Below are 10,780 nucleotides of genomic sequence, written 5' to 3'. Positions count from 1 at the left end.
ATGAAACACCATATTGAATTCCCACTATGGAATTTATCAGTGTCAACTCTTCAAGACTGTGAACAAGGCAGAAGTTTTTGTTTTCAAAAATTGCCTATAAATTCCATGTGGTTGTCAGATTTCATTCATGTATTCTTTTACATGTATTGGCCTCTTTTCAGATCTGCTTTTTTATTTATTTATTTATTTATTTATTTATTTATTTATTTATTTATTTATTTATTTATTTATTTATTTATTTATTTATTTATTTATTTATTTTTTTATAAACCTTCCTCCCTCCTCATGTGAGAATCTCAGAGGCGGTGTGTACAGATAAATAGGTAGAGCATATTAAATTCGGTAAAACCAGATTCAAATAAACATTAAATAATGGCTCTATGTTATTAAAACCAACCCCATTAAAATGCAGCATTCTGACAACAAAATATATCAATGGCGTCCATCTACTAAATCCCCTTGAAGGAAGAAGAAAGGGGAAGGGACGGCATGGTCCATAGATGACATAGAAAAAAAAGAAAGGGGAATTATCAGCGGCTACCGCCTCCCCTGGAGCACGGCCATGGAACAGCTCTGTCTTGCAGGCGCTGTTTACACTGTTTTCATTGGGCGTCTTTGGAAATCTGAATAGGATTTGAGGCAAATGGGGCTCTTTGAACTGACATGGCTAATACATGATTTTCTTTGTTTCAGTGAAATAAAACAATCATCCTATCTTAGTGAAAGATCTGGAAGGAGCCAACCTAGGAAGCCTTTTGCCTTTAAAACAGGTCAAGCATCTCAAAGAGACTTACCTGATTAATCAGTCAGTAAGCAGAGAATTATTCTTGCAGTGAACAGTCTGTTCACCCATACTGCTTTTTCCTTCATCTTTTGTAAAAAAATTATCGTACTTTTTCTCCAAGAGATCCATGAACATTGTCACTTTCTTTATCACTTTATCATTACAACATCCCTGTGAAGCAGGCACATCTAGGAGGAAGTGGACGGCCTCCAAGGTCACCCCAAGTCATGGTCTCTCACTACTACATCTCATTGGGTCACCTGCCTAGAGACACTCTAGAGAGGATATTTACATTCTGATCAATCAAATAAAAATATTTTGACTAAAATATGAATGACTAGTAGGCAAAGGTGAGCCTGACAGAAGGAAACGGGAAGAATGGTGATTTCTGTAACATTTTCTCCTGGCGTTTCATACCATCTGGGACAGGCATCTTTCAGAAGGATCTGACAGTTGGAAAGCAGGAGGAGGCAGAGCCTATTGGAGTGTTCAGGGTGGGTGGCGGAAACTCTGTTCAGTGAGGAATGGAAGAAGGCAACCAGGTCAATAGTTGAGGGCATCTGACCTGGTTATTGACCTGGTTGCCTTCTTTGTTACTCATAGACAAGGTTTCCCCACCCACGCTGGACACTCCAACAGATATATACTCCACTTGCTTTCCCAACATCAGATCCTCTGAAGATGCCAGCCACAGATGGCAAGGCGAAACGGGCCAGGAGAGAATGTTGCATAGAACATCGCCATACAGCCCTCGAAACCAATACAGCACCCAAGGATTCCTCGCCGGAAGTAGCCTTCTCGTTGGCAATACCAAATGAAATTCCAAGATCAAGTTTGTTATTTAAGATTAAGAAACACATATATCTCTGAGGCCTCCACTTGACCTTCCCCAGAAACCAACTCAATTGTCAAACCGCTCTTAATATTAGGAAGTTTCTCCTAATCTTCAGCCAAAATCTACTATCCTCAGACTTAAGCCTAATATATCTATCCTTGCTTTCTAGAGCAACAGAGAACAAGGCTTAGATCCACCATGGATGGAACAGAAGGTGACTTTTGTGGATTCCCTTCCACCTTTAAATCTCTGATTCCAATTCATGCTGCCCTATTTGGGCGGGGGGGGGGCTCCTGTCCCCCAGAAGTGGCATGGGGGGGGGGCATTTGAGGTTGTAGTAGGAGATGGTCAAGTGAGGAAGTCATGCTCCACTGAAAGAAATCCCCGTGCTCCAATCCTCTTTGCTTCTTAAAAAGAACCTTACCTTTACAGACAGAAAAAGAAAAGAAGAAAGAAAACAACCGGGAACTGTTGAATATATAGTTTTTTTTGACAAATTTAATATCTCGTCGTTCTAGAATTAAATTGTACAAAGATAATATACCATTAACTGCATTAACTGCAATGTTGGAATGTAATTTGTAATATATATAATATTTAGTTACTCTTATAATAGTTAATATTAGTACAATTAATGATAATTCAAGATAACTCACTTTTAAGACTAAGCATATTATTTGTTATTTTTTTCTCTTTCTCTGTTAATTAACGTAATGTGATGTTATGCTGAATGGATGGTGTAGTCAACCATTGAAATAACTTAACATATGTTTTGGATAGTCCCATCAAGGGAGTATATTGACAAATGTCAATATACTAAAGCTACGTTATTTTGCTACGTATCTGTATTCTTTTTAAATACTTTTTTGAAATAAACTTCTTTTAAAATTAAAAAAAAGAGAGAGAGAGGATTACAGCAGAAAGGAATGCACCCTTTCTGAGGGGAAGAAAACAATGGAACAAAAAGAATCCATGACTGATTATTCACTAGTGTTCTGCCCCACAGCGAGGGTAAATTTCCTCCGAGGCAGAAATTTCTGTACTAACTCGAACCTACTTGTGGTGCTGAAGGTCCTGAAAGCCCCATGGTTAGTGAGAGTGGGGAAACCCTGATGATTTCCCCTTGCTTAGGGTTTACACTCCTTCCAGGTCACTCCCCCATCCAAAACAAGATTGAAGATGGCCGGCTTTTAGACCTTTAAATGTAATATCCATATTTCTTATATTGATATTGTTTTTATTTTTTTATGGAAAAGACACCCATCAATCCTTGCAAGTAGTGCCCCCCCCCCTCCCAAATTATCACAGCAATCAATGGCCGGTATTTCCCTAAAAAAACAAAAAAAAACTATTATAGCGGTCCTCACAATATTGACATAAGGAATAAGGGTTAAAAAAAAGCCAGCAATCTTCTGTCTTGCATTGGAAGGGGGAGCAACCCAGGAGGCAGGCAAGCCATTCAAGTCACACAGCAGGCAGTGGGGACTTCCTCGTGTGTAAACAAGGAAACAGGAGGAGACCCCACTCAAAGGCAGTGCAGGGCGAGGAGCATCACGGGAAATGCTCTATGTATAATGGGATAACTCACTTCAGCTGTTTGCTCAACTGAAAAACCTGAGTGTTTGGTTTCTGCAAAGGTTTAAAATGTGTAACTGTAGATTTCTAGAGAACTTTCTTGCTTTTTCCAAAGCCCTGATATTATAGGCATTATGTTGGATAGCAGACTGAGGCCGGTGGAATCCTTGTGACCCTACAAAGCAACCAAGGCCTGGGGAACTTTATGCCCTCAGGTCCCTTCGCCTAGCAGCCCTTAATATGTTCATATGTATCATAACTTGTTCTTAGATACAGGACACACACACATATCATGTGACGAACTAAGAAAGCTTTCTTAATGATTAGACACACAATAACTCAGAGGTATCCCAGATATCTCCTGCTAAAAAGATCAGAGGGCTAAACCAGACGCAATAAAAATACACTTATAATCACAGCCAGGCATATAAACATATTTCTCACAATTATCACTTAGGACAAGCAAGCCAATTAGCATTGCAATAAATAGAAAAAGCTTTTAAAGGATTTTTTACTTTATCTCACTGTCCTCCAATGCCTTCTGTGTTTTCCTATCAGACTGGGAGAGAAATGATGAAAGCAACACAGTTCAAAAGGCAATTTTGGTTGGAGAGAACAAACTTTAGCTCTCTATACTGGTCTGTTTGAACGCTGTTAGAAATAGACCCGCCCACTTAAGCTTGTGAATGGGTGAGTATAGGAGGATACCCCCATATAGTCCAGCTTGGCCCCCAGGCAATGGTTAAAGGTTAAGGGGTTATAAATTATTAGAAAAAGGTAGAACTTGGCTAGGTGATAAACGGGCTGAAAAAGGAAGCTTCTTCTAATATTCAAGAATCCATGAAAACATCAAACATCAAGCACTACATTTCCTTTTTTTAGGATCTCCAGAAGCATCGGATGGTGTTGGGAAGTTCAATTTCAGCAAAGAGCGTCTTGTTGGGTGCAGTTTCCAACCCTTCTGATAGCCCATCGATCTGGTCGGCCATCGATCGTCTCGTGTTTCGCCACCACCCTCGAAGGGCAAGAAGAGCCAGAACGTGCTCCCTTCTGTAAAAGTTAAAATGACAGCGGATTTTTCATGAACACGATGAAACGAGTACATATGCAAAGCAAATGGAAAACAACCCACCCACCACAAGGATAACAAAAAACGTACTGCCAACAGGCCTTGGTAAACATCCCTCGCCAAATTGTTATGGGCCAAAAATAAGCAGAACTGGAAATTTGGAGAGCAGGGAAGACTGTATGCCAATAGTCTGTAATGTGGGCAGCTGTATATAAACAACAATGCGACGGCAAGATCTGTAATGTTTTTGTTCTGTCTGGTCAGAATCCACCTCTCCCTGTCTTCCCTATATCTTCAGCCCTTCTTACATTATAGAGATCTAACATTCTTAGTCAATTGTGCTTTAATTTTGAGGGATGATGGTATGTCCTACATGGGAAGTATTAGGAAACTGATGCAGAACACAGCCCTTGGCCTTTTTGAGGAGATAGGAATGCATAGGATTGGATCCATTCCCACTCTTCTGCAGAGCCAGCAGGGGCGGATGGGAATTGTAGTCCATGAACATCTGAAGCGCCAGAGTTGGATACCCCTGCTCTAGGCCTTTGCCTAAGGTGACCAGATGGTCACCTTTGTGAACTGGGATACGGGTCGGTCGACGAGTAGACATAGTGCTGTCTTGGCGCAGCCACAAGAGTTGATATTCGTTCTCATGCTCCGCTTTCCGTCACAGGGCTGGGGAAGCGGGAGCTTTCCCAGAAGGCCGTGGCGCCCCGCGGCCTTATGCTGAGGCTGCTACTCGCGACTGCCTTGTTTCAGAAGGCAGTCGCAGCCTTCCAAAAAACCGGGACACTTGAAAAAAAACCGTGGACGCTGGACAAATTGTTAAAGAGCGGGACTGTCCCGCCAAAGTTTTAATCTGGTCAGCCCTACCTTTGCCCTGTGTTAGTTATTGTTGGACACCTCTGGCCTAGAGTTTAAACGAGCTGCTGGAATTCAGCTCCATTCAAAAGCCCTCGGGAAGAGAACGGAGTTTGATGCCTCCTGGAAGGGAATCTGAGCTCACTGCAGCTTAGTAAACGTCTTCACGTCCAGCCAGGATCTCTTGTGCTTTAGCTTCATACATCAAATGCCTGCTGGTTCTGCTGGGAATATCTTGCCAGGTCAGGGAACTGGTGAATGGCACACACTGGAATTCCTGAAGATGACTGTGGTTGTGGTTAATTGGATATGAATAGCTTGTCTATGCTGAAGAGCTTAGAGAATGAAAACAGGAACTAGGTACCAAAACAGCTGACTGGGAAAGGACAAATAGGGCCCTAAGGAGTTGCTTGGGGCCCCTCTGTATGAGCAAGCGAGGTGCAGGCCGGCAGTTGTAACCTGTTACAAATACCCCAGAAAATAAACAAAGAGGGAAGGTCATTATGCCAATGACTGCGATTTATTACAGGTGAATACAGCATACCTAATATCTGGATAGTCCTGAGACAAATTCTTAAGGTGCTCATTGACTTTTGGTTTTTTCTTCTCACCAATGATGTCTGCGATGCGTGGGATGGCAGAGGAGAGCCAATCGGACGTGGAGCCCTAGAGACATGTTGGAATGCAGATGTAAAGGTTTCGAAATAATTACTGTTGATTTTAGCTAACCTCAGAAATCCAGCTGTGTAAATTAAAAAAAACCCACTGTTCTTGGCCAATACCAAGGTCATATAAAGATGCTCTCAATATTTTTTCCAAATTCCCTTGGCCTGGGGTCAGATGTATAGCAAAACCTTTATCCCAGGCTGTGAATACATGGAACACTCAGTTAACCGGCACAGATCGGAGAAGCTTTTCCACCACATTCACCATTCGCCTGCACCTTCAGCAGCAGTGGCGTAGGAGGTTAAGAGCTCGTGTATCTAATCTGGAGAAACCGGGTTTGATTCTCCTGCTCTGCTATCTGAGCCGTGGAGGCTTATCTGGGGGGAATTCAGATTAGCCTGTGCACTCCCACACACGCCAGCTGGGTGACCTTGGGCTGGGCCACAGCTTTTTCAGAGCTCTCTCAGCTCCCACCCACCACACAGGGTGTTTGTTGTGAGGGGGAAGGGGAGTGAGCTTCAGGCCCCTTGAGTCTCCTTTACAGGAGAACGAGCAGTGGGGGATATAAATCCAAACTCTTCTTCTTCTTCTTCTCTTCTTTACCTCCATGCCCCCATCTCTTCAGCTGGGTGGATGCTTCTGGCTCTGGCTGATCTAATCGTTGGCACCGGCAGCTGGCATCACCCCGCACATACCTTCTTGTTCCTTAGCCTGGCTTGAGCTGTTAGGAGTTAACTCTGTGAGACACCATGGTGTTGTGGTTAAGAATGGTAGACTCTAATCTGGAGAACTAAGTTCGATTCCCCGGTGTCCTTCGGCCAGTCACAGTTCTCTCAGAACTCCCTCAGCCCCACCTACTTATTATTGATATTGATGAACTGGAATGTGTCCAGAGGAGGGCAACCAAAATGGTAAAAGATCTGGAGTCCATGCCCTACAAAGAGAGACTCGGGGAGATGGGGATGTTTGAGTCTGAGACGCCAAGAGTTGGCGGGGAGGGACATGATAGCTAAGGTTTAAATATTTGAAGGGGATGCCATGTTGAAGAGGGAGCAAAGCTTGTTTCTTGCTGGCCTCAGGAGAGACTAGGACACGGAGTCATGGATTCAAGGTGCAGGAAAAGAAATTCCAGCTAAACATTAGGAAAAATGCATTGTCGAGGCTTTCACGGCCGGAATCGCTGGGGTGCTGTGTGGTTTCCGGGCTGTATGGTCAGACCTCAGCAGCATTCTCTCCTGACGCCTTGCATCTGTATTGCATCTTCAGAGGATCTGATAGTAGGAAAGCAAGTGGAGTATATATACCTGTTGGTAGTGTCCAGGGTGGGGGAAAGAACCATTGTCTGTTAACAAGTAAAGGGTGCAATTAGCAAGCCAGATCTACATGTGTTGAGTAGGATCCACCCATTAGCATGTGAGTAACAATGAAGAACTTTCTGACCATCAGGGCTGTTCGACAGTGGAATGCACTGCCTCAGAGAGCAGTGGAGTCTCCTTCTTTGGAGGTTTTTAAACAGAGGCTGGATGATCATATGTCAGGAGTGCTTTGATTGTGTGTTCCTGCATGGCAGAGGGTTGGACTTGATGGTTTTTGGGGTCTCTTCCAACTCTACGATTCTACTTTACAAGGTGCCTGTTGGAGGGGAGAAGGGAAGGTGATTGCATGCCACTTTGAGACTCCTTATAGGAGAGAAAACTGGGGTATAAAAACCAGCTCTTCTGCTGCTGGAGGTGTTCTGGACAGCTGGCCCACTAGTCTGCCTACTGCATAAGGTGGCTCTAGGGCAAGGGAGGGAAAGTTCTGTCGGGTCTGGTGGCTGTTACAGTATTTCGGTCAGTGTGGATTCTTCCAGGTAGGGAGCAGGGCAGAGCAATAAGCTTGAACATCTGGCAGATTTGATTAAACGGCCACTCATGAGTGCCAGATAACAAAGCTGTTACTGTAATGTGAAACTATGGGCGATATACAAGTCAAATAAATAATAATAATAATTATTATTATATATATATACAGTTTGCAAAACTAGAGCTCAATGAGCAAATGACCGCTCAAATCCGGCTTTGCATCCATAAATGCCACTCATTACCTTTGCTAGGATCAAGCCCTGATTTCTACAATCACACATTGCATGGAACCATCGTTAAGATTAACTGGTTAACGGAACAACTTCAAATCTATTGGAGCAACTTAAGTCCATTAAATACCACCAAGATTTCTTCTGACACAAACTTCCAACACTCAGCTTGTTCTGGTGGGTTTTCCGGAGTCGCGTGACCCGTGGTCGGTGGATCTCATTCGACAATGCAGAGCCAGCATCTGTGGTTGCCATCTTCGAGGAGGTGTTATCATTAGAGAGCCAGCCATCCGGCATCTTCCAGAACAGTAATTTATGAATTCCTCTGCTTCCTCTTCTGGAAGATGCCAGATGGCTGACTTCCCTCTGGGATAACACCTCTGAAGATGCCAGCCACAGATGCAGGCAAAACATTAGGAACAAGATCCACCGGACCACGGCCACGCAGCCCGGAAAACCCACCAGAACCAGTTGAATCTGGCCATGAAAGCCTTCGACAATACATTCCAACACTCATTTCATCAACTGCATGATACATATAGTTACAGTGGTATATTTATGCTTTAAAGAGACAAGCAACAAAAAAGGAGTGGGGAGATACTAGGAATAGAGGCACATTCCTGCCTTACTGTTGCTTGCATCTTTAAAGTCCAAAATAAGTCGGCTATAGGTGCAGTTGATGAAGCAAGCTTTGAAAGGACACATGGAATAAATTTTGGTAGTCCTAAAGTGTCAGTGGGCTTCTGTTTAATTGAATTAAGCCCTGCGTTTGCATCAGATTTGAACTGAGCTATTAAATCTTCACAATTCTGGCCTTGCGAATTCACAGCCTCTTTCTCAAAAATATTTCCAGCCCTGGTGACATCCCAACATCGCCGCCTTTCTTATCAGCCTCCACAATCTGGTCAAATGAAAACTCTCGTAATTCCGATCGCCAAGGTGGAAAGTTAATTTATTTGCTGAAATTTATTGGGATCGGGGACTTGCCGGCCAAAAGTGCAATACAATACTTATTGCTAGAGAGAAAAATGGCCCAGAAAGACATGGGAACTGGCTGTTCCACCCAGTTTGCAAGCCTTCACCCTGGAGGTATAATTTATGGAAACAGCATTCCTGGTTGAAAAGCTGGCATGCAACAAACAGGGCTTTTTCATCCAGGGAAAAACTGTAGAGCTAGAAAAAAGAGCATGGGAAATGGCCAACTAAAATGACCACGCTGCTGGAAAGATCTTCTATATGAGGAAGGCCCAAAGAGTTTAGTTCTTTTCAGTGTTGAAAAAAAAGATGGTTAAGTGGGAACACCACAGAGGTTTATAGAATCAGTCACGATGTGGAGAAGGTCTATTGATAGTGTATAAACTTGGGACTCCCAGTGAAGCTGAGCAACAATAAATTCAAGGCAGACAAAAGTAGGTAATTTATTTATCTCAACTCTGCTTTTGAAGCCAGAAGGTCAGAAGGAATTTAAAGCTTTCCAGGAACAGAACCCCTACTGAAGTGGTTATGGCAGTTTACTACCAAGCTTGATCTGGGAGGTAAATGTTTGCTTATTTCCTAAGTGAGGAAATAAGTGACCTTTGCATTGACTCATAGGTTAAGGTGACCAGATGGTCACCTTCCGACCGGGATCGAAGCGGCCGCTAAGACGCTGTCACAAGACGGGGTATGCTTGTGCCAAGAGTCGCGATTATCGCCACCCAGACTTAGGAGGCTTACCGCTTGTCGCTTCCCTGTCACGAGTAAGCGGCAAACTGCAAGTTCTGAAGCTCACGCCGCCGCAGGGAGCAAAAGGCCGGAGGAGTTAAGAGGTAAAGTTTATGCTGGCGCCCCTCGGTCAGGGAAGCGCTTCAGAAGGCACTGTGGCCGCCACAGTAGCCTGGGCTTCCCGTTTCTGACTGGGAAGCGCTGCGCTAAAAGGCAGTTTTGCCCCATGGCACCGGTCAGAAACAGAGGGAAGCGCCCAGAAGACACTCGCGGTAGCCGCAGTGCCTTCTGGGGCGCTTGTTTCCCTGGACTGGGGGAGCCACGCCCGAAAAGGCAGTGTGTTGTTACTGCGGGCCATTGTCCGTAATCCGGGACAATGGCATAAGCTCAGCGGAGACGCTGGACACTCACCTTAATGCTTGGAAGTGTCCTCAGCGAAAATATCGACCAATGGTCACCCTATCATAGGTACAAGCCCCTCTAGTACAGTGGTGGCGAACCTTTGGCACTCCAGATGTTATGGACTACAATTCCCATCAGCTCCTACAATTGGCCATGTTGGCAGGGACTGATGGGAATTGTAGTCCATAACATCTGGAGTGCCAAAGGTTCGCCACCATGGCTCTAGTACAAACTTCAAAGGACGTTTCAGAACGGGCCCCAGGGAATCCCACAAAGCGGTATGTTTGTGAAGGATAAGTTGGGAGACCTGGTAGATTAGAGTCCCGCAGCACCTGAGAGACCAACAAGATTCTTGGGGTTTGAACTTTCAAGCGTCAAAGCTCCCTTTTGCCAGAAACCATAATTGGGCCACCATTAAATTTCACTTTGGAGCAGCCACTCTAATTCTTTTAGCCTCACTTATCTCACGGAGGATACAGAGGAGGAGAGGAGAACAAAGTAGGCCTCCCTTAATTCCTTGAGGGAGAGGCAGGACTTTTTAAAAATGAGAACATAAGAGGTAAAAGCAGTCCCTGTGCAAGCCCGGGATGACGTCGCATCACACTGTTCACTAGGCAGACTTTGTTTAGGGGGTGGTTTGCTATTGCCTTTCCCAGGCCGTTTCTGTAGAGCAAAATTGCACCTGGGGGGACCCGGGACCTTACGTACCTGGTCAATTTTGCCCTAATTTGTACATCAGCATGGATCCCCGGTTCTGCCTCTGCAATACTCCAGCTGTTTCTGCATGGGCACAGGGCTTTTTTATTTGCC

At 44.3% G+C, this 10,780-nt stretch overlaps 1 protein-coding gene across 1 annotated transcript in view; it reads right to left on the bottom strand.

Moving 5' to 3' along the window:
- Positions 1–2,132: 2,132 nt before the first annotated feature.
- Positions 2,133–10,780, bottom strand: part of EXOC3L4 (exocyst complex component 3 like 4) — a 58,297-nt gene continuing 49,649 nt past the window's right edge. The window contains exons 10-11 of the mRNA XM_048484641.1: positions 5,669–5,790; positions 2,133–4,244 (exon numbers count right to left, since the gene is read on the bottom strand). Coding sequence (XP_048340598.1) covers positions 4,073–4,244; positions 5,669–5,790 — 294 coding nt within the window. The 3' untranslated portion in view covers positions 2,133–4,072. The remainder of the gene's footprint in view (positions 4,245–5,668; positions 5,791–10,780) is intronic.

Source organism: Sphaerodactylus townsendi, linkage group LG02 (genome assembly GCF_021028975.2).
Source record: "Sphaerodactylus townsendi isolate TG3544 linkage group LG02, MPM_Stown_v2.3, whole genome shotgun sequence".
Classification (NCBI taxonomy): domain Eukaryota; kingdom Metazoa; phylum Chordata; class Lepidosauria; order Squamata; family Sphaerodactylidae; genus Sphaerodactylus; species Sphaerodactylus townsendi.
The sequence above is the reverse complement of the archived record's forward strand: the minus strand, read 5'-3'. Positions and strand labels throughout refer to the sequence as shown.